Source organism: Vipera ursinii (genome assembly GCF_947247035.1).
Source record: "Vipera ursinii genome assembly, chromosome: 9".
Lineage (NCBI taxonomy): Eukaryota > Metazoa > Chordata > Lepidosauria > Squamata > Viperidae > Vipera > Vipera ursinii.
In genome coordinates, this window is record NC_139523.1 from 22,737,477 (window position 1) to 22,760,727 (window position 23,251).

Sequence of the window (23,251 nt, forward strand, 5' to 3'; positions counted from 1 at the left end):
TGAGAAAATTTTGCAGAAGTTCAAAAGTTGTTAAAGTTTTTTTTCCATGGAAGAAAAACATTCTGCACATGGTCAGAGGCTCTCTTTTCTTTGGGGAATTGCCCGAGCTACTGACTCTCTCCAACCTCCTGGGAAAATCATAATCATGTGATCTGGGGACACAGCAACCATCTTAAATACATGCCGGTTGCCAAGCACTAAAATCTTGATCATGTGACCATGGGGGAATGCTATGACGGTCGTAAATGCGAGGACCAGTCGTAAGTCTTTTTTTCAGTGCTGTTGTAACTTCAAATGGTCACTAGAGGAATGGTTGTACGTTGAGGACTACCAACTTTGAGTGCAAAGTTTCTGTCGCTAAGTGAGACATTTGTTAAGTGAGTTTTGCCCCCTTTTACAACCTTTCCTGCCACAGTTGTTAAGTGAATCACTGCAGTTGTTAAATTACGACAATATATTAACGAATCTGTCGTTGCATCTTTCTAGCTCTGAACGGACTCGCCCTCCGTGCAGATAAAATGATCTTTTCTTGAGCCGTTGGCACCTCGGCACTTGGTGGCCGCCTTGCATTCCTTCCAACCAGCCCTTCCTTTTGTGGTGTGATTCATTAACTTCCTCCTTTTGCTTCTGAAATTTATCGCCTGTCGCACAGGACGTTCTTCTCCCCTCGTACAAGGATTGTGCCGCTTGGCACTGCCATCCTTCTGTCCTGCAACCTGGGGTGACTCTGCTCTCTCATCTGGGCACCTGTGAACTTTGAATTAGCTGCCCTGCTGGCAGCCACCAAGTTAGGTGTGGGTTTTTGAAGCACGCAGAGGCATTTCCAGGACAAGCCCAGCAGGTAAACAATCTCCAGGTTCACAGAAAGGTGAGTTAGGGAAGGTTGCTATGAGTAAGTTACCTGCTCAGGTATAATTCCCCACTTCTTCCCCTCCCCTCCCAGTTCATTTTCAGACCTGGACACCTTTAAGCATGCTGCCCTTTCTTCCAGAGCTAATTCCAAGTCCAACAGGGCCCTGAATTCAGCTTCTAAAAAAATAATAAATTAAATTAAATTAAATTAAATTAAAAACGGTCTGCCAGTTTTGACCACGTGGCTACTTTCTCGGAAAACGACGCCTGGTTTTTAGAGGGTGCAAATAGCTGGAGGTCTCATCCTGAAGAACTCAACGGGGATGTTCTAAAGTGAGATGAAAAAGCAAAGAATGGAAGTGGGAAGGTAAGTTCTGATGGATCAATTCTGGGAAGCTTCGGAAAAAAGCCTGCTCTACAAACTTTGCGGAACAGGAAATTAGTAATTTAGTCATGATTAGGGATTAAAGCTGGTTTTTTTTTCCTCTTTCAAAAGGCAACTGGACTGGTTCTATTTGAGGAAGGAGAGGAGGATGTTTCATTTCTTATCCAAGAGGTTTCATTAGTTAGGATTGGGTAAAAAAGCACCTACTGTATGAGACAAACGATGACCTGGGTTAGTAAGAATCTCCATAGATTTTTTTTAGTCATTGTCTTCTTAAAAAGAAACCTCAAAATCAGGTTGGCCAGAACAGTAAGATCGAAATTTACTGGGGGGGAAGTTTCCTTTATAGAAAGGATGGCAAATTGCATTTTTTCAAAATAAGGATTTACAGCTCTGTTTTTCCACAGCTTTTTTTTTTGTCTCTCTGGGTGGATTTGTTTTTTTTTTTTTGCAGTGGAATAAAAATCAGCAGGGAAGGAAATTCAAATAAGAGTTATTTCAGGCTGTTTTCCCAACCTCCCTCTTCAGCACTGGCATTTTCGGCTGGTTTTTAAGCCTGCTAGGTTTTATTCCAGATCAACCAAATTTAGATGCTGCTGGCATTCATGTAAAGTTTGATTTTTCCTCTAAAAAGCCTCTACCATGCCGTATTCTGCTTAGGCCATGGTGTTTAAAATTCCTGAGTTATTAGCATCTACCAATAAGTACAGGTAGTCCTCGTCTTACGACGAAGATGCAGCCTGGAGTTATGTGACTGTGCCTGAACTTATGAGCTGGTTTGTGACAGCTGCTAAACTCGTATCTTTCAGTGGGGGTGGTGGGTGTCTGTCGTAACTCTGAACATTCGCTACGCAACCAGTTGTTAAGTGAGGACTACATGTAAAGGATGTATTTCATCAAGGAAGGGAGCCAGGCAGGGAATTTTGAACTCTCACTACTTGTAACTTAACAGCTGAACTTCTCTTAAGATCTACGACACTTTATTTGTATTTAAGGGTGAAAACCTGTCAGAGGTCACTTCAGACGGTCACTAAATGAACTGCTGTAAATAGAGGATTGTCGTATTTGCATTTAAGTCACTGACTTTTGGGAATCACTCGGCAAACAATGAACACTAAACAGCCCACATACATTTTTTCTGGCCTATATATCAAACTCTGTAATTCTATTCTATTCTATTCTATTCTATTCTATTCTATTCTATTCTATTCTAATTCTAATTCTAATTCTAATAATTCTAATAATTCTAATTCTAATTCTATTCTATTCTATTCTATTCTATTCTATTCTATTCATTCTCATTCTAATTCTAATTCTAATTCTAATTCTAATTATTCTAATTCTATTCTATTCTATTCTATTCTATTCTATTCTATTCTATTCTATTCTATTCTATTCTATTCTATTCTATTCTATTCCTATTCTGTTCCATTATTTATTTCTATTCTATTCTATTCTATTCTATTCTATTCTATTCTATTCTATTCCATTCCATTCCATTATTCTATTCTATTCTATTGTATATTCTATTCTATTCTATTCTATTCTATTCTATTCTATTCTATTCTATTCTATTCTATTCTATTCTATTCTATTCCCCCATTCCACTATTCTATTCTATTCTATTCTATTCTATTCTATTCTATTCTATTCTATTCTATTCTATTCTATTCTATTCTATTCTATTCTATTCTATTCCTCCATTCCACTATTCTATTCTATTCTATTCTATTCTATTCTATTCTATTCTATTCTTCCACTATTCTATTATTCTATTGTATTCTATTCTATTCTATTCTATTCTATTCTATTCTATTCTATTCTATTCTATTCTATTCTATTCTATTCTATTCCTCCATTCCACTATTCTATTCTATTCTATTCTATTCTATTCTATTCTATTCTATTCTATTCTATTCTATTCTACTCTACTCTACTCTACTCTACTCTACTCTACTCTACTCTACTCTATTTTCTATTCTATTCTATTCCTCCATTCCATTATTCTATTCCATTCCATTCCATTCCATTCCATTCCATTCCATTCCATTCCATTCCATTCCATTCCATTCCATTCTAATGGGAAAAAAAACCTGCCATCTTTTCTCAGGTTGCATTGAACAAGCAACCCAACCCACCTTCATGGACATCTGGACCAGGGGAGAGGAGGCACCTCCCTTCACAGGGCTGCCCCCCTTACCTAAAGTGTTTTGGCGGGCTCACCTGTCTCAAGAATCTCTACCTGAGATGACAGATCAGGAAGGGACCAAACCGCTAGTGGGGGAGCACGTCACCCTCCATGGAAAAATCTCCTGGCTGCAGAGAGAAATGGTGAGGCTCTCCACTTGCTATTTGTGTGTGTGTGTGGTGGGGGGGGGTTAGGCCTGAGAAGGTATGCCCAGTGAGGAAGCACTCACAACTTCTGGAGGCAGGTTGTTCCACTGGTTAATTGTCCTCCCTGTTAGGAAGTTTCTCCTTAATTCCAGGTTGCTTCTCTCCTTGATGAGTTTCCATCCGTTCTTTCTTGTCCTGCCTTGTGGTGCTTTGGGAAATAGGTTGACTCCTCCTCTTCTTTGTGGCAGCCCCCCAAATATTGGAAAGCTGCTGTCATGTCTCCCCTAGTTCTTCTTTTTCTATACTAGCCATACCCGATTCCTGCAACCGTCCTTCGTATGTTTTTGTCTCCGGGCCTTTAATGGTCTTCGTTGCTCTTCTCTGCAATTTTTTTCCAAAGTCTCAACATCTTTTTTGTAATGTGGGGACCAAAACTGGATGCCGTATTCCAGGTGTGCTCTTACTGAGGCTTTATAAAGCGGTGCTAATACTTCACGTGATTCCGATCCTATGCCTCTGTTTATACAACCCAGGATTGTTTTAGCTGTTTTGGCTGCTGCCACACACCGCTGGCTCACCTTTTAAGTGATCGTCCACTAGGACTCCAAGGTCCCTCTCACAGTTCCTGTTTCTGAGCCAAGTTTCGCCTAATCTGAACTTGTACCTTTGGTTTTTCCTGCCCAGGTGCAAAACCTTGCTTTTCTCCACATAAAGTTGATAAATAAAGTTTATTTATTTATTGGGGGGGGATAGGGCCCATTGTCCAAGCCTGTTCATTAACTGAAACAATGTGGAAGACGGTAAAGGAACTGTGCCAAATATCCCGGTTTTTATCTGTAAATCCCGAGTGCCGCGTAGCAGAGTGAGCGCCTGTTACGCGTCCCAGCTTCTGCCAACCTAGCAGTTCGAAAGCACATAAAAAATGCAAGTAGAAAAATAGGGACCACTCCGGTGGGAAGGGAACAGCGTTCCGTGCGCCTTTGGCATCCAGTCACGCCAGCCACATGACCACGGAGACGTCCTCGGACAAGCGCTGGCTCTTCGTCTTTGAAACGGAGATGAGCACCGGCCCCTAGAGTCGGAAACGACTAGCACGCATGTGCGGGGGAACCTTTACCTTTATTCCTTATCCAGATTGACAGTTCCCCGCCCCGCGACGCTTTCCATGCTATTCTTTCCAAAAACCATCAAGGTCCTTGGTGAATAATAAAAGCTATTTTGTTTGCTAACCACCATCCCCTCCCCTCCAGCTGCGTCTACGAAGGAGTGACCTGGAGCTTTTTCGTCAGCTTTACTTCCTTGCCCTGGAAATTCAGGATCTCCGTGAGTTACACCAGGAGATGATGAGCTTCTCAAAGGAGCAGCTGGCAGGCGAAGAGGACCCCAACCACGCCGGAGACAGGAGAGCAACGGGGCAGAGCCAGCGTGAAGCTTTTGAACTAACCATCTGAAAGTCTCCAAGATGCCTTCTGAAGAGGCAACTGGACTTTCTTGTTCCCCTTTGAAGACGTTTCGCTTCTCGTCAGCTGAAGAAGCTTCTTGGATGAGAAGCGAAACGCCTTTAAAAAGAAAAACAAGAAAGTAAGTCCAGTTACCTGAGAAAAAGCACTTTTGGGACACCTGGAGGACTTGAGAATCTCCATGGACATTTAACCATGGCAGCTGCCTCTTTGAACTCGCTGGGCGAAAGGCGACTCCAAGCGGTCTGCAGGCAGTCCTCGACTTACAGCAGTACATTTAGTGACCGGTTACAACGGCACTGAAAAAAGTGAACTGAGGACAATTCACCAGTTAACCAATTAACTTAGGACAATTAACCAATGGAACAGCTTTTAAGAAGAGATTGGACAATCACCTTTCTGAGACAGTATATAGGTTCTCCCACCTGAGTGGGGGGCTGGACTAGAAGACCTCCAAGGTCCCTTCCAACTCTGCAATTCTAATTCTAATTCTATTCTAGTTCTATTCTATTCTGTTCTTTTCTAATTCTATTCTTTCTGTTCTATTCTATTTTTATTTTTATTTTTAATCCCATTTATATCCCGCCCTTCTCCGAAGACTCAGGGCGGCTTACAATTTAAGCACAAACCAATGTGCTTAGCAATAGCACATTGCTATTCTATTCTATTCCAATATTCTATTCTATTCTATTCCAATGTTCTGTTCTATTCTATTCTAATTCTATTCTATTAATTTTCCATCTATTCTATTCTATTTATTATTGTATTCTATTATTTATTCTATTTTACTCTACTCTGTATTTATTCTATTCTATTCTAATTATTATTCTATATTATTTATTCTATTCTACTCTGAATTTATTCTATTCTATTCTATTCTAGCTGGCTCAGCAATTCTGGGAGTTGAAGTCCTCGAGTCGTAAAAGAGACAAGGTTGCCTACCCCTGTCCAAGATCCTTGCTGGTCTGTCTGTCTATCCGTCCCCACTGAAATTTCTACATTTCTTTCTATCCCAAGCACCACGAGGCCACTAATTGTTTAAAAAACTGGCAGTTTCCTCTCTGGCCCCCTTTCCTAAGGACTTGTGACTTCACTGGCAAGTGACTTCACAACGATTAGGCTCACAGATTCATTCCCCCACCCCCAGCTACGCTTAACTACTGTTTATCAAGTTTATGTTTTATTGTTATAAATTTATGTTATGTCACAAGAGGCTGGGTTCACATGATTCAAAGGCTTCATGCCGCAGGCTAAGTCAGCCAAGATCAACAGGTATCATCAAGTCTTCATTTTAAAAAAATGCGCATTTGGGAAGCAGTGCGTTAAAAAAAATGTTAAAAAGCCACAGTGGCGAAAGAGGTAGCTTTGACGTGTGGTTAAGGAATTTTGTGAAAGTCCGAACAGCTTTGCTTCGTGTCTCTAGCTACACAAAATGTTCCCCAGCTTCTTTCTTTCTTGGGTATGCAGGTGTTTCAGCGAATTTTTGCTAAATTCAGCCATTTGCCAACCCAGGAGGTAATTTGCTAAAGAAAGAAAGAAGAAAAAAAGCAAATTTTATTAACATCAAAGAAACATTAGTTTGTCTTCTCAGCTGCTTCTTTGCCACACTTCTGTTCTTGCTTGTTTCTTCTGTTATTCACTTTCATTTGGCCCTTATTCTTTTTGTAAATAACTCAAGGCTGTAAAACATATTGAATACTCCTTCTTCTTCCTCTTTTGCTCAAAACAACAACCCTGTGAGGTGGCTTGGGCTGAGAGAGAGTGACTGGCCCAAACCCACCTGGCTTTCATGCCTAAGGCAAAACTAGAACTCACCATCTCCTGGTGATTGGCCCAAGTCACCCAGCAGGTTTTCATGCCTGAGGCAGAACTAGAACTCACCGTCTCCTGGTGATTGGCCCAAAGTCACCCAGCTGGCTTTTGTGCCTAAGGCGGGACTACCACCAGTGTCTTCTGTTGATTGGACCAAAGCCATCCAGCTGCCTTTCAGGCCTAAAGTAGAACTAGAACTCTCAACCTCCCAGTTTCTAGCTGGTGTTAACCACCTGAATAACTTCATTGTTACTTATTTTTATTCGGAAAAGTTTCATGTTGCCTCAGATTGATGGGTGCGCCTCACAAGGGTCTAGATTTCAGGACAATTATTTATTTTGTTTATTTACGTTGCCACCCACTGCATTTTCCACCCACCCACCCCGAGTCCCCCTCCCTCTGTTTGCTTCAGCCTCTTTCGCCAGTCTCACCTTTCTGGCCTGGATGAGGGACCAGGGGTCACTGGCTGAGGGAGAATCCATGTTGGCACAGTGCGAAGTGCCTTTGATTAAAATGGCCGGTTCAGAAGCGGACTCGTTCGTGAGGACACTCAGCACATGCCAAGGATCAATGTCGCCTATGAAAGATTGGAAAAGAAAGTGAACAAAGGGAAAAAATCTGTCGATACTACCTAGTTAGGGTAATGGAACATCTGCAAGGAAACAAGCCAGCTCATGTCAACCCTGAACTACCAATATTCTCCTTTATTAGAGAGCCGATGTGTTTTCCGTTCTCAGCAAAATAAAATCCACTCTAGATCAAGTTTGGCCAGTGCTAATTTCACATCCATCTCGGTGTCCACGTTGGCGTGACTTGTCAGAAGGGTTTTTCCAAACTTCTTGGGAATTCCTAGTGGTCTCCTCTCCTAACGTTCAACGGTGTCAAATCCCACTTAGCTTTTTAAAAGCAGAGGTCACCCACAGCGGCCATCCTCCTACCGTTAACAAAAAGGACTTGGCTGGCTTTCGGATGGTCAGCGCCGTAATAGTTGTTGGTGAAAGACACGGCTTCGCTCACGTTGCGAGCGAAGATGTTGAAGACTTGAGCGCAGATATCTAACTGGTATTCCAAGTTCATTTGGGGAGAGAATGGGCAGTGTGGGTCCTCACAGGTCTGGTCTAAAATGGGAGAAAAAGCAGTTTTGAAATGGTATTGACCATGCAGATGCACTAACAGAGGGATAGAACAAGATTGGGCAAAGGGTTAATGCCACTTTATAAGGCCTTGCTAAGGCCACACTTGGAATAAGGCATCTAGTTTTGGTCACCACGATGTAAAAAAGATGTTGAGACTCTGGAAAGAGTGCAGAGAAGAGCAACAAAGATGATTAGGGGACTGGAGGCTGAAACATATGAAGAACGGTTGCTGGAATTGGGTCAGTCTCTACTTTAATGAAAAGAAGGACTAGGAGGTGACATGATAGCGCTCCAATATTTGGGGGGCTGCCACAAAGAAGAGGGAGTCAAGCTGTTCTCCAAAGCACTTGAAGGCAGGAGAAGAAGCAATAGATGGAAACTAATCAAGGAGAGAAGCAACCTGGAACTAAGGAGAAACTTTCTGACAGTTAGAACAATTAACCAGTGGAACGACTTGCCACCAGAAGCTGTGAATGCTCCAACCGTGGAAGTTTTTAAGAAGAGACTGGACAACCATTTGGCTAAAATGGTATAGGGTTTCCTGTCTGAGCAGGGGTTGGACTAGAAGACCTCCAAGGTCCCTTCCAAGTCTGTTATTCTGTTATTTTGAATAGCTTGCCTTCAGCAGCTGTGGCTGCTCCTTCACTGGAGGCTCCAGTAAGAAGAGACTGGACCGCCATTTGTCTGAAACGGGATAGGGCTTCCTGCCTGAGCAGTGGGTTGGACTAGAAGACCTCCAAGGTCCCTTCCAACTCTTGTTATTCTGAGCCTCATTTACTGTCCTTGCAAAAAGCAACATGTCGCCTCCTGATTCAAGATCAACCTCCAGCTCCTTCGGGGGGAGGGGGCGGGGGGGAGGAGGGGGGAGTGGACAGCCACAGCACATTGGAAACAGACTTTTCTGCTCAACTCTGAGGAGCTCAAATGGGATGCCAAAGGACAGCAGGAAAGGATGGGGAAAGATCAGGATTCTTTAAATGCTCACTTACAGTAGCCAAATTCTGTGCAGGTCTGGAAGTACCACTGTCTTATGCCCACATTCCACGTCCCAATAGTGGTATTGCGTAATTCCTCTAGAATTTCCTCGTAAGAGTTCTCCAAACACGGCATGCCAGTCTTCTCCAGAATTAGCTACCCCAAATCAGATAAACAAATGTCCTGGTTACCTTAAGGGCTGTTGGAATTCTGCCTCTTCTGCCTATCCCATAGGAACTGGCGAATTCGGCATGCTCCGGGCTTGTTTATTTCATTGGTATCCCGCCTTGTTTATTTGTACAAATAACCGAAGAACGTCTCCCACACACTTTCCTCCTCCTCTTTTCCACACAACCACAATCCTGTGAGCGGGAGTGGGTTGAGAGGGACTACTAGCCGAACGTCACCCAGCTGGCTTTCATGCCTAAGGTGAGTCTAGAAATCCCACTCTCCTGGAGACTGGCCCAGGATCACCCAGTCGGCTTTCATGGCCAAAGCAGGGCTAGAACTCACCATCTGCTGGTGATTGGCCCAAAGTCACCCAGCTGGCTTTCATAGCCAAGGTGGGACTAGAACTCCCAGTGGCCTGGTGACTGGCCCAGGATTCATCTAGCTGGCTTTCATGGCTAAGGCGGGACTAAGCCTCACCATCTCTTGGGGATGGGCCCCAAATCACCCAGCTGGTTTTCATGGCTAAGGTGAGTGTAGAACTACCAATCTCCTGGTGACTGGCCCAGGATCACCCAGCTGGCTTTCACGGCTAAGGTGGGACTAGAACTCTCAATCTCCTGGTTTCTAGCCTGGTGCCGAGAGCTAGCTGGTCTCACCACCAGCACTCATGACTGATTCCATTGGGATCACCAGTCAGGAACCTGGGCAGGGCCTTCTCTGTGGTGTCCCCCTCAGAAAAACAAATGCCTTACTAGATTGGTGGCAATGAGTCTCTGATACGGGGAGCCGATGCTGCTGTTGGTCATGATGCCACAGATGTAGCTCACGCTGCTCCACGGGATTAAGGGATTGTTGTACTGCACGACTCCCATGAAGACGTCGGCTAGGTTGGTGACCAACGCTTGGCAGTCCTTCTCCCCTTGCAAAGGGCTGCAGGAGTGAAAATCTATGCTGAGTTTTGTCAGCCACTCAGCACGCACCATGCTGTCCAAGGAAGCGAAGGCCTCTCTCACTCTTTGCAGGCACTGCGGGAGAAAGCAGAGAAGCCCCATCCCCCAACCAGAGTTAGGAGGGTCCTTGGAAGTAGGGGAAACTTCAGAGTTAGGGAGCGGGAAGTCCAGATTTGTAGCACAGCGGGAAAATGCACATGGAGTAAAGAGGAGGGGGGAAAAATGGAGATCCACACACTGTCAAGTATGCATTGCTTACTGGTGAGTTCCTAGATATGTTTGGGTTCAGGAAGTATGTGAAGCCATTGCGCTGAGCTACCAAACCAAGAGGTCTGGGTTCTGGGTTCAAATGCTCAGGGGGTTCTGTGGTCAGAGGACAAAGCTTCAACACCATATGCACCCTCTTGTCAATTTGGACCCTCCTGCAAATACCCCTGTTGAAATTGCACGTGCGAATGCGATTAAAGGAGTCTGGTCTCCGTTTCCTAGGTTGTCAGAAGGAGCAACAGAAAGCAGACTGAGGGAATCCAGTGAAAAATAGCCTTGCAAACCTCTTGAGATCCAGGGACATTGCCATCACAACATTCCTTGCCTTACAGGTCAACAGGACCGTAAGGGATAGGGACCCTAAGCCCAGAGAGGCAAGATTCAGACTTGTCAATTTGCTTGTTTTTGACTTTTTGCTGAAAATTGGGGGGGGGGAGGGAAGAACTTGTAATTTAGGGTCCCAATGATTAGAAAGGGATAGACTATGGGAAAAAGGGGACCATGATGTAACCTTGGAAAGGATAAATGCTGTAAAGAAGATTGGAAGCCCTTCCTTCCTTCCTTCCTTCCTTCCTTCCTTATCTTCCTTCCTTATCTTCTTTCCTTCCCTCCTTCCTTCCTTCCTATCTTCCTTCCTTCCTATCTTCCTTCCTTCCTTCCTTCCCTCCTTCCTATCTTCCTTCCTTCCTTCCTTCCTTCCTATCTTCCTTCCTTCCCTCCTTTCCTTCCTATCTTCCTTCCTATCTTCCTTCCTTCCTTCCTTCTTATCCTCCTTCCTTCCTTTCCTTCCTATCTTCCTTCCTTCCCTCCTTCCTTCCCTCCTTTCCTTCCTATCTTCCTTCCTATCTTCCTTCCTTCCTTCCTTCTTATCCTCCTTCCTTCCTTTCCTTCCTATCTTCCTTCCTTCCCTCCTTCCTTCCTTCCTTTCTTCCTTTCCTTCCTATCTTCCTTCCTATCTTCCTTCCTTCCTATCTTCCTTCCTTCCTTCCCTCCTTCCTATCTTCCTTCCTTCCTTCCTATCTTCCTTCCTTCCTTTCTTCCTTCCTATCTTCCTTCCTTCCTTCCTATCTTCCTTCCTTCCTTTCTTCCTTCCTATCTTCCTTCCTTCCTTCCTATCTTCCTTCCTTCCTTCCTATCTTCCTTCCTTCCTTTCTTCCTTCCTATCTTCCTTCCTTCCTTCCTATCTTCCTTCCTTCCTTCCTTCCTTCCTATCTTCCTTCCTTCCTATCTTCCTTCCTTCCTTTCTTCCTTCCTATCTTCCTTCCTTCCTTCCTATCTTCCTTCCTTCCTATCTTCCTTCCTCCCTTCCTATCTTCCTTTCTTCCTTCCTATCTTCCTTCCTTCCTTCCTATCTTCCTTCCTTCCTATCTTCCTTCCTCCCTTCCTATCTTCCTTTCTTCCTTCCTATCTTCCTTTCTTCCTTCCTATCTTCCTTCCTTTCTTTGTTCCTATCTTCCTTCATATCTTCCTTCCTATCTTCCTTCCTTCCTATCTTCCTTCCTTCCCTTTCCCTCCTTCCTATCTTCCATGCCTCTATTCTTGTTTTACCTCCTCCCTCCCTCCTTCCCCTTCCCCCTTTCATATGCTGCCTGTCTCCCCAACAGAATGATTCCTTCTTTTCCTTCCCTCTCCCCTTCCCTCTTCCTTCCTTCCTATCGCGTGTGCTTTATTTTCTTTTTCCTTCAGTTTGTACTGTTCTTACTTTACAACCCTTTTCAAAATAATTTTCTTTTAAAAATGTTTTTTTTTTTAAGGGAACTGACCTCTGCGGAACCTCCGACCGCTGGATTTGAGAGACTCGCAGCCACAACCTACAGAAACAGAAGCCAAAGGAAAAAGGACACTGGCGGGATCTCTCAAACGCATGACCCAGCTTCTTTCTAAAATATTGCAGCTTAAATCTGGAGCGGAAGGTTTCACAACAGACTTTCCCTGGCCACAGTGGTTAACCAGTGTGTTAAAAAAAAAAAAGGTGACAACTAAGTTTGTGCAGGGACCAGGCTGTTTCCCTTCTCTTTTTTTTCCTCCTACAGAGTGGAAAACACCGATTTTATTTCCTTCCCTGAAATACGGAGGCAATTCTTTCATCGTGCAAGCAGCGCCCAGGTCGGCATTGAAGCTTATAAATGTGTAGATTTCAACTCCCAGAATTCTCCAGCTAGTGTTGCTGGGCTGGGGAATTCTGGGAGTTGAAGTCCACGCATCTTAAAGTGGCCAATACAAAAAAAAAACCAACTCTATAGAGAACAAAATGATTGTGCTTGCTTTTTTCCCCTCCTTTCTCTCTCCCAAATAGAAAACTCCATATATTTTCCTCTTTTTTTATTTAGCAAATTTGGCAGACAAATCTGTCTGCTTATTTGGGATGAGCTGGGTTTAATCTCCAAACCATCATCTCAAAATTCAGAGGTCATTTTGGCACCACGGCAAACGCTGACCTTGTTGTAGCCTTTGAAGTCCATCTCGGCTCTAACTGCAGCAGAAGACGACACGGCAGCAAAGACCAGGTGGGGGAACTGGAAGGCAGGAAGGAAGGAAGGAAGGAAGGAAGGAAGGAAGGAAGGAAGGAAGGAAGGAAGGAAGGAAGGGAGGGAGGGAGGGAGGAAGGAAGGAAGGGAGGAAGGGAGGAAGGAAGGAAGGAAGGAAAGAAAGTCAACAATGGAACGCAAAAATATTTCCCTGTAGGGTTATGGGACCCTTGGTAAGGAAAGAGAGGTGGCCTTCAAACTAACTCGGTTTCTCTGGCCCTTGACCTCCGTTAAGCCCTGTTTCTGACGTGCAGAAGGCGGCATTAAGGTGCACCCCACCCCCTTCAATGCTCCAACTTCTGCAAGGAGAGTCTGGTTCCCTACAGCAAGTCCTTGCTTAACAACGAAAAATTGGGACTGCAGTTTCAGTTGTTGAGCAAAGACGTTCTAAAGCAAAATGTCTCGTGCCCGCTGTGCTCAACGATCACAACCCCGGCAATTCTCTTGAAGTCGTCAAGCTGTCTCGTGGATGGTGAAGCAGTCCTATACTTCTGTTGCTTTCCAGATCCTACCTTAAGCCTAAACCAGGCAGCCAAGGAACCAGGATATGAGCCTCCAAAGCAAATCCAGGTGTGATTCACTCCCAGGTTGTACTTCTGGGTGATAAAATGGCGGAAGGCAACCAGATCAGACAGACTGAAAGGAAGAAGGTTGAAGTCCTCATATCTCATATCTTGAAATTGCTAACGTTGGCAAACACGGGGGTAGGCCACCTTGGCTCTTTGATGACTCGTGGACTTCAACTCCCAGAATTCCTGAGTCAGCCTGGCTCAGCATGGAAACCTCTCCCTTTCCCCTCAGCATGGCTGGCTCAGGAATTCTGGGAGTTGAAGTCCACGAGTCATAAAAGAGCCAAGGTTGCCGACCCCTGGTCCAGTAAATTCCAGAATGAGGATGCTGCCCACCCCCTCGACTGAAAATTGGTAGATTTGGGGCTACTTACGCTTGCTGGCTAGACAAGAACTGAAGATTTTCATCCTGCAAACCATCAGGGTTAATGCTGATCCCATAGAAGCGATGCTCCAGAGACACGACCAGGGCTTTGTACTTCTCGGCCAAATCTACGTGGTGTCCTAAAATCAGAATAAAATGCAACAGGTTGATGGACGATCCAGCAGGATCCTCACTCAGCTACAGCATCCAATCACAATGCCTTGCCACTTTAGCAGTGGTAGCCCCAACATCTGGAGGGCTTCCCTTGCTTCTACAGCTGCAATTCAAATGGGGGGGGGGTTGGTCTTATTTTGAAGGACAATCCACAACTGGCAAAAAGACAAATGACTCCCAATGCTGGTGGTTTTTTTTGCAGCCCCTCCAAAATGGCTAACCTTGGTAGTTTTCTTGCAGACATTTCATTACCCAACTAGGTAACGTCATCAGTGACAAAAGAGTGGGGGGGAGGAGGAAGAGGAGAACTGGGCACAAGAAGAGGTCTTTTTTCCCCACACCCCAAGTAACTCCATGATGATTCTAGGAGCTTCTCCTGTATGAGGCCTCTCCTCTATAGGGCAGTAAGGAGCTCTGCAGCGAAGGAGTCAAAAAAGTCAAGATGGCGGCCACAATGAGATGATTAAGTTTGCAGAGTTGGGACCCTGGGCGTTTCCCCAGCTGCCCATCCCAGCTTCTCTCCTTCCTTCCCAGGGAGAGAAAGCCAAGCTGAACGCTGCTCTCTGTGGCCTTATGGTTGCCATTTGCCCAGGTTCGCCTGGTGCGCCAGTTGCGCCCCTATCTGGACCGAGATGCTTTACGTACAGTCACTCATGCACTCGTTACCTCCCGTGTTGACTACTGCAATGCTCTCTACAAGGGGCTACCCTTGAAGACCACCCGGAGACTTCATCTGGTGCAGAATGCGGCCGTGCGGGTTGTGATGGGAGCATCCCGATACTCCCATATTACACCCCTCCTGCGTGAGCTGCATTGGTTACCGGTTGTCCTCCGGGTGAGATTTAAGGTGCTGGTACTTACCTTTAAAGCCCTACATGGCCTAGGCCCGGGATACTTGCAGGACTGTCTGTTCCCAGGAACAACTTCCCATCGCCCTGTGCGCTCACACAGGGAGGGCCTCCTCAGGGTGCCGTTGGCCAGACAATGCCGGCTGGCGACCCCCAGGGGGAGGGCCTTCTCTGTGGGGGCACCTGCCCTGTGGAATCAGCTTCTCCTGGAGCTCCGGATGACCCCAGACCTCCGGTTCTTTCGTCGTGACCTTAAGACATATATTTTCCAACAGGCCGACCTGGACTGATGATAATGGGGTTTTAATCTGGTTTTTAAGGTTTTATTGAATTGGGGCTACTGATAGTTTAATTTTAATTTTAATATTTGTATTCTCTTGTATTTTATTGTTGTTAGCCACCCTGAGTCCTTTGGGAGATAGGGCGGCATATAAGTCCCAATCAATCAATCAATCAATAGCTAGCTAGCTAGCTAGCTCAGCCTGACTCACTTACCGGTCAACACGGAGAACGGCGAGAGGGTGGATTCTCCTCCAATGTAGAGGAAGACGGGGCCGGTGGGACGCTGCCACAATTGCTCATTAATCCAGTAGCCCTGAATTTCAGAAAGAAAGATGGAAGAAAACCAATTCAATATCAAATTAGAAGTCAAGAAAAGCCACAAGGCTGAGAATTAAGAGCGGGGCACTGTTCAAATTTGTCTCCAATACGGCGGGGTGGGTGGGTGTCCAAACTTGGCAATTTTAAAATTTGTGGACTCCCAGAATTCCCCATTCAGCATGCTATTAAATTTTAAGATGTGTGGACTTCAACTCCCAGAATTGTGCTGGCTGAGGAATTCTGGGAATTGAAAGTCCACACGTCTTAACATTTAATAGCACACTGAATGGGGAATTCTGGGAGTTGAAAGTCTACACATCTTAACATTCAACAGCACAATGGCTGGGGAATTCTGGGAATTGAAAGTCCACACATCTTAACATTTAATAGCACACTGAATGGGGAATTCTGGGAGTTGAAAGTCCACACATCTTAACATTTAATAGCACACTGAATGGGGAATTCTGGGAGTTGAAAGTCCACACATCTTAACATTTAATAGCACACTGAATGGGGAATTCTGGGAGTTGAAAGTCCACACATCTTAACATTCAACAGCACAATGGCTGGGGAATTCTGGGAATTGAAAGTCCACACATCTTAACATTTAATAGCACACTGAATGGGGAATTCTGGGAGTTGAAAGTCCACACATCTTAACATTCAACAGCACAATGGCTGGGGAATTCTGGGAATGGAAGTCCACTCTTCTTAAATCGGTCACCGTTGAGAAACACCACCAAGGCCGGGCCGACCTGCATGTGTAGCGCTGTCAGTTCACAAGTGACATTTTTCACCTGGTTGAAGAGGCGTCTCTCCTGCCGGTTGAAGTGGTCCAGAGGCTGGGGAATGGTCCCCTCCACCACTGGCATACTATTTAGCATCACTGGTCTTTGGCTGCGCAGGCCCCAGCGAATCTGGACTTCTTTCATGGCTTGTTTCTCCCGCTGCCGCTCGACATGCTGGCGGAAGAGCCAGAAAACTTTGCCTAACGGGAAAACAGAGGGAGGAAAAAATAAAGGATTTCAAAAAAATAAAAATAAAAATAAAAATAACTTTCCACAATGCTCTGGTAAACCTTGCCTAAACTCAAGGTGGTTTCCAGTTGGATGCAACGGCTGGCTTGTTTGAACTCCATCTCTCAGCCACGGTAGCTTGCAAATTACCTGTCTGAATTAGCTGACGTTATCCCAAGCTTCTTCAATGAATAAACTGCAGCTGAGCCCAAACTTTCTGTGGCTAACCAAGACAGCGGTTAAGTCAGCTTTGCGCCATTTGATGACTTTTCTCGTCACCGTTAAGTGAAACACTGCAGCTGGTTAAGTTAGAAACACGGTTGTTAAGTGAATCTGGCTTTCCCCATTGACTCTGCTTGTCAGAAGTTCGCCAAAGGGGATCACGTGACCCTGGGACGCTGCGACCGTCATAAATACGAGTCAGTTGCCAAGCGTCTGAATTGATCACGTGACCATGCTGCCACAGTGAAAAACAGTCCAAGTCACATTTTTCAATGCCGTTAACTTCCAACAGTCACCACACCCACTATTGTAAGTCAAGGACTATCTATAGTTTGATCGTGGCTTAGGTAGTTTGGCATTAAGGATGTGCAGTCTGAGTTACGTTTGCCTCTGGCAAGCGGCCAGCTTTAGGCATCCATCCGCTGGGTCTTTCCGCATCCCCAGAAATCAATCCTTTCTCGAATTACAAGCGACTTTTTTTGTAGTTAACAAGAAACTTCCAAGTGAATTACAAGCCATTTTCGACAGACGTTCCTTGTTGTCTTAAAGAGGCAAGACGAGCCTCTTTTAAAGCTGCTTCTGCAGAAGTGAAACGGAGCGAAAAGATGATGACTCGTTCCGGCTTCTTAATTCTCAGAAGCCGGAGACAGCAAAAAAAAGGCAGCTGCAAGGCACCCTATTTCCTGAAAACGACTCAGAAATTTTATCAGCCACCGTCAAGCTTCCTTTTTCTTTTCTCCGGCAACCGGGCCAGATAAACTCAGAATACACAGGGGAAGGAATCCCAAATAGATTGTGCGCAAATAAACGCAGAATATATTGCACAGAAATCAATGCCGGGTTCACTGTGCAAGAAGAAATTCAGAATATATAGCTAGTCTTCAAGTTACGACGACTGGTTTGGTTTAGTGACCAAGCACTGAAAAATGTGACTTATGACCACCTCCCCAGAGTCACGTGATCAAAATTCGGATACTTGGCAGCTGACTCGTATTTATGACGGTCTCAGCGTCCCGGGGTCACGTGATCCCCTTTTGTGAGCAAGCAAAGCCAATGGGGAAGCCAGATTCACTTAACAACCGTGTTATTAACTTCACAACCGCAGCGATTTGCTAAAGCAACTGTGGCAAGAAAGGTCGTAAGACGGGGCAAAGCTCTCTGAAGAAATATCTCAGCGACAGGAATTCTGGGCTCAAGGGCAGTCGTAAGTCGAGGATTCCCTATATTCTGCAGAAATACATTCAGAATAAACTGTCCCACACAACTTTAGTCAAATGTCCCGGATGACGTCTTTGGCCCAGGACTGACTCCCCCACCCCAAAGATTGAGGGGAGATTTTTTTTCCAAGCCGGAGAACATTCTCTTACGAGGTCCAAAAGCTGTTACTGAATTTATTTTCAGGGCTTTGGGCATCTGTTCTAAGCCTGGGAGGTGTGGGAGAGACAGATAAGATAACTCTGTTCTTTCAAAGGAGCCAATAACCTCCAACTAACCGAAGATTCGAAATGTCAGGCAAAAGGCATCCCAGCAGCAGGGTAACACCTTCAGATGCAGGAGCAGTCTACCCTAATCAGACACCACATAGGAGGGAGCGGAGGATGCTTTTTACAACTGCAAAACTAAGCCTCCCTTTGCCAGTGCATTCTTCCACTGAATATCACCTGGGGGGGCAGGGTCTATAATTAAGCACGCTGGAAGTGGAGGAGCCTGTGCTTTTCAAACTAGAAAACCGAGCCTCCCCTTGCCGGTGCACTCTACCACTGAATATCACCAGGAAAGGCAGGGGCCACATTTAAGCACCCTGAAAGTTGAGGTGTCCTTGCTTTATACAGCCCCACAGTGAGATCGGCAGCCAATCAATTTAATACATAAGACCGCTGTCGGACTGAGCCTCCCCTTGCCGGCGCACTCTACCACTGAATATCACCTGATGGGGCAGGGTCTGTAATTTAGCAGGCTGGAAGCGGAGGCATCTCTGGTTTTACCATCACAAAACTGAGCCTCCTTTGCTGGTACACTCTACCACTGAGTATCATCTGGCAGGGAAGGGGCTGCGATTAAGAATGCTGACCCCCCCCTTCGCCTTTAAATCCCCCCCTCCAATAGCGAACTGGCCCCTGTGGGAAACCGGAACCTGCTCGTTCCCGCCAGAAGCCAGCAAACGGGAGAGGGGAAAGGAGGCCACCCGGTAATCCGAGAGGCCCTTGTTTTCCCCCCAAAGACTTCCAAACTCACCTGCCTGAGCAAAAGCGAGCAGCGCAACCAAAAGGAGCCAGCAGGAGAGCCGGAACCGAGGCAGCATCTTCCAACCCAGCCCGGAGCCGAAGAAGCGGGATCTGGAGCAGAAAGCGAAGCGAAGCAAAGCGAAGCGAAGCAAAACCCAAGCGCACGCCCCGGCAAGAAAAAGCCGCGCTCACATGACCGGCTGCCCCTCCCCGCCTCTTGGCCCTCCTCACTTTGCAGAGGGACGGGATGTGTGTGTGTGTGTGTACAAGTGCGTACGTGCTAGGGGGCAAGGTGTGTGTCAAGGGGTGTGTCAAGGTGTGTGTGTGTGCTAGGGGGCAAGTGATGTGTGTGGACCTGCTGGGGGGAGGGCAAGGGGTGTGTATGGGGCAAGGGGTGTGTGTGTGTTCGTTTGCTTGCTTCCCTTTCCCGCACCGGGTCTGCTGCTTTTGCACAAACTACAACCCCCCTCACGTGTCGGCTAAAGGCCGAGCAGCTGAGCTCAGGTGATGCGCGACCCCCCGGGAGGCATGTGATGGTTTCACGTGATGGCGTGTGGATGAAGTCACCCTGGGATTCCAGCACCGACCTGTGCGGCTTGTACTCGAGTCGGGTGCGTCGTGCGAACGGGGCCGCTGACCCGGATTCCCAACGCCTTTTATCTTTCCAACCGGGCGCCGCCTCCCCCAGCTCCCCCCTGATTTCCTTGCTCCCGCAAACTTAAGCCGGGCCCCGCCCGCTTTGTTTTTCACGTGCTGGAGTTTCCCGAGGCGCAAAGCAGAATAACAAAGAGTTGGAAGGGACCCTCGAGGTCTTCTAGTCCAACCCCCCTCCCTGCTCGAGCAGGAGAATCTATACCATTCTGGGACAAATGGTTGTTCCGTCTCTTCTTTTTTTAAAAAAATAAAAAAATAAATCTCCAGTGTTGGAGTACCCGCGACAACAAAATTAATCAGAAAAATCAAGCCGTGAGAAAAGAGTTAGCCACGTCAGAGAAAGCCAGGCGGGGGAGACGCGGTTGCTCCTTCAGCCACGTTCACACGCTCGCCGCTGATCTTAAAAGTAAAAGGCCAACAGTTTCCACGACCCGAAGAGCAACTCGACGAATGCAGAGAAAAATCTCGGTTCCTCGTTCCGCGAAGTCGGAAAACTTTCTCACCGCCAGGGGGCAGCAGCGTCGCGGCGGCAAATCCCCGCCAAGTATCGCCGTTGTGGGATGTCGAATATTTATTATTGTTATTATTATTATTATCGTTATTATTGTTGTCGTTTTGTTATTTATTTCAATTTGTGGGCCGCCACTTCCAGTGGACTCAGGACGGCGAGCAAAAGGATAAACTTGGAAATATCAAATTTAGAGGCGCCCTAACAGAGATTGCTTTATGCAGTGGATGCGACCCCTCCCCGAGGCGGGAAAGGGGAGAGGGCTTCCAAACAGGGTTGCGAGCGGGGTTTCCTACAAACCACCAAGATTTGCATTCAAATAAACCCAGATTCGGCCCAAAGACCTCAAGACAGCAAACGCAACTCCACAATAAATCAGTTTTAAAGTAGGTTAGTTTGTGTTTGTATTTGTATTTGTATTTATTGGATTTTTATACCGCCCTTCACCCGAAGGACTCAGGGCGGTGAACAGGGCATATAAATAGAGATACAAAAGTTAAAAAAGATTAAATAAATTGCCCAATTAAAACAGTTAAATATAAAAACCCAGACGTTCCCCCATCAGGCCAGGCCAGCTTGTTCGAATAAATGTTCGAAACATAGTTGATCTATGTAATGCATAACTGATTAAATTTATGTGGCCTACTATCTTATATAGTGATGTATCCTATCACATATACGTATATACACATGTATACACTACATACGTACGTATGCCATCATGTATCTACGCGTGTCATCCTTCACCATTGATATTATAGCCGTAAATTGGGTGGCTAGCTTAATAAATCCATGGATATTCAAAGAGATTACGGACGGCTATACAATATAGTTACATTTAAAGGTAAAAACGTCTAAAAACTCAGACAGGGATGGACAAACCCAGATCTGGGGTTTAAAAACCCAGCCCTGAGTTAACCTGGTCCCAAAGCCAGGTGGGGACTCTGTTCCCCTTAGGAAGCGAATCTAAAGTCAAATAAATCAAATTAAATTAAAGGAGGGGGGTGGTTTTCACCATCTGGATTCGCACCCCGCGCTCATCTGCAGACTCAGCGTGTTTGGCTACCGGGCGGGTGGGGTCAGTCTATCGGACCTTTAGGGTGTCCAGCCTTGAAAACTACGCACGTTGCAGAAAACGGCGTTCCGCTAACCCGCAGAAAGTGGGGTGGGGTGGGGGTGGTCGTGCATGCATTTCCCATCTTTTGACCCCCAGCAGGGCAGGGCCGTTCGAATCTGCCGCGCCCTCCCTCCCACTCACCTGGTTGACTCCCAGACCGCAAAGCAGGCTGGGAATTGTAGGAAGGCGAGTGTCACCTCCTTGTGAGGCGGGGTGGGGGGGGAGGAAGGAGAGCAAGGGTCGGTCCTAGCTTGCAGTTTGGGGAGGGTGCCCTGTCTCCCCAAACTTGCTAACTGAGGAAGCCGCCTCTGCATCTTTTTCCAGTATAAACCTTGCAAGGAAGCTTAACCTTCCTCCTCCCCCCCTCCCTCCATCCTGCCTGCCTCCACCTCCCCCCCCCCACAATTATTTCTCCTATTCCTCCTCTGCTCCTGGCTTCACCTTTGCAAGGTCCCCTCCGCCCATCTGTCCCTGGAGGATCAAGGGAGATTATCATCCAATCTGCCTCTCTACTTTCCTGCTTTAAAACCTGCTGACAGGTTGGCAGATTAAATTTTCTGACCCCCCCCCCTCCCCATCTTCCTCCCTCCTCCATTTTTCTTCCGATTCAGCAGGTCAGCCAGCAACAAGCTGGACTGAGTTTTTCCCTCCTCCCCCCCCCTCCTCCCAGTATCCTCGGAGGGCGAGGTGTTTCTGAGCATGCATGGATTGCCCCTCAAATTTCTTTCAGTGGCCTAAAAGGACCAACTTGGCCAGGTAATTAGGAATATATGGCAGGATATTTAAAAATAGAGCATTAGTCCTTCCCACCCACCCCCCCATTGGATCCTTTCAGCCATTGGCAGGAAGATCTATTTCTAGCAGTTGAAATAATGTAATTTAGATATTTAGGAAAATGCTGTATGGTTTCTCTGTTACGAAGAAGGCTATAAGTTTTAAAGTCAGATCGGTCAAAAAATTACCTGGAGACATCCAGGAAATTGCCAAAACTCAAAACTGGCTTGAATGAGATTGTATTTTTTCAAAGCTCATTTATAAAGGGCTTATCCCGTGCCAGAGTCTCCTATGATATTGCTAAGTGAGGAATGTATTTTTACGATGACTATGATCATGATCATGATTTATCACTTATTGCTTTTGTGTACACTGAGAGCTTAGGCACCGGAGACAAATTTCTTGTGTGTCCAATCACACTCGGCCGATAAAGTATTGTATTGTATTGTATTGTGTTCTGTTCTGTTCTATTTCATTCCATTATTCTATTGTATTCTATTGTATACTATTCTATTCTTCATTCCTCCTATTCTGTTCTGTTCTGTTCTGTTCTGTTCTGTTCTATTTCATTCCATTATTCTATTGTATTCTATTGTATACTATTCTATTCTTCATTCCTCCTATTCTGTTCTGTTCTGTTCTGTTCTGTTCTTGCAGCATCCCCTTGGTCACGTGATCAAAATTTGAATGCTGGGCCACTGGTTCATATTTACGACAGTCGCAACGTCCCAGGCTCCCGTGATCCCCTTTTGCGACCTTCTGACAAGCAAAGTCAATGGGCAAGCCAGATTCACTTAACAACTGTGTTACTAATTTACCAACTGCAGTGATTCACTTAACAGCTGCGGCGAGAAAGGTCATAAAGGGGGGCAAAATTCACTTAACTGTCTTGCTTAGCAGCAGAAAAGTTGGGCTCCATCATTGTAAGTCGAGGACCATCTGTATACTCCATTCAGAGATCGGGATGATCCTGACCCTCTTGGCTTTTCGAAGACCCGATTATGTGCCCAGCCTCGTGGCCGTGAAGGGCTCCGTTTCTTGCCTGTACGTCCACAGCAGTAGTTCCACTCTGTGACCATCTATATTTACCTAGGGTGGTTTTAATTATGTTTAATTTGAACTTTCGTGATGCACGCTACCCAGAGCCACTTGTTGAGCTTGGGCAGCTGTAGAAAGCCAATGAATTAAAACCAACCTGGAGAAATTTACATTTAACACTTCCTTTCCCCCCCTAGAGTGGCGTAAAGGTCAAGGTTCCCCCGCACATGCGTGCTAGTCGTTTCCGACTCTAGGGGCCGGTGCTCATCTCC

General features: G+C 45.9%; 1 protein-coding gene and 1 long non-coding RNA gene across 3 annotated transcripts; one reads left to right on the plus strand and one right to left on the minus strand.

The window, feature by feature from the left end:
• The first annotated feature begins 672 nt into the window (after positions 1–672).
• On the plus strand, positions 673–12,756 carry LOC310644291. 2 transcript variants are annotated; one of them, XR_014493262.1, is made up of 3 exons: positions 673–868; positions 3,348–3,568; positions 12,097–12,756. It is a non-coding gene; the product is annotated as an uncharacterized lncRNA (long non-coding RNA). The 2 variants fall into 2 exon arrangements; XR_014493263.1 differs by lacking the exon at positions 12,097–12,756 and adding an exon at positions 4,822–5,520.
• Positions 5,933–19,096, minus strand: PRSS16 (serine protease 16). Its single transcript, XM_083369121.1, has 12 exons — positions 18,899–19,096; positions 16,223–16,413; positions 15,321–15,420; positions 13,814–13,943; positions 13,383–13,506; positions 12,781–12,858; positions 12,106–12,153; positions 9,878–10,150; positions 8,969–9,110; positions 7,782–7,961; positions 7,275–7,420; positions 5,933–6,554 (listed from the first exon to the last, which is right to left on the minus strand). Exons 1-12 carry the CDS (start codon positions 18,963–18,965, stop codon positions 6,504–6,506), a joined length of 1,530 nt encoding a protein of 509 aa, XP_083225247.1. The 5' UTR covers positions 18,966–19,096; the 3' UTR covers positions 5,933–6,503.
• Positions 19,097–23,251: the final 4,155 nt, after the last annotated feature.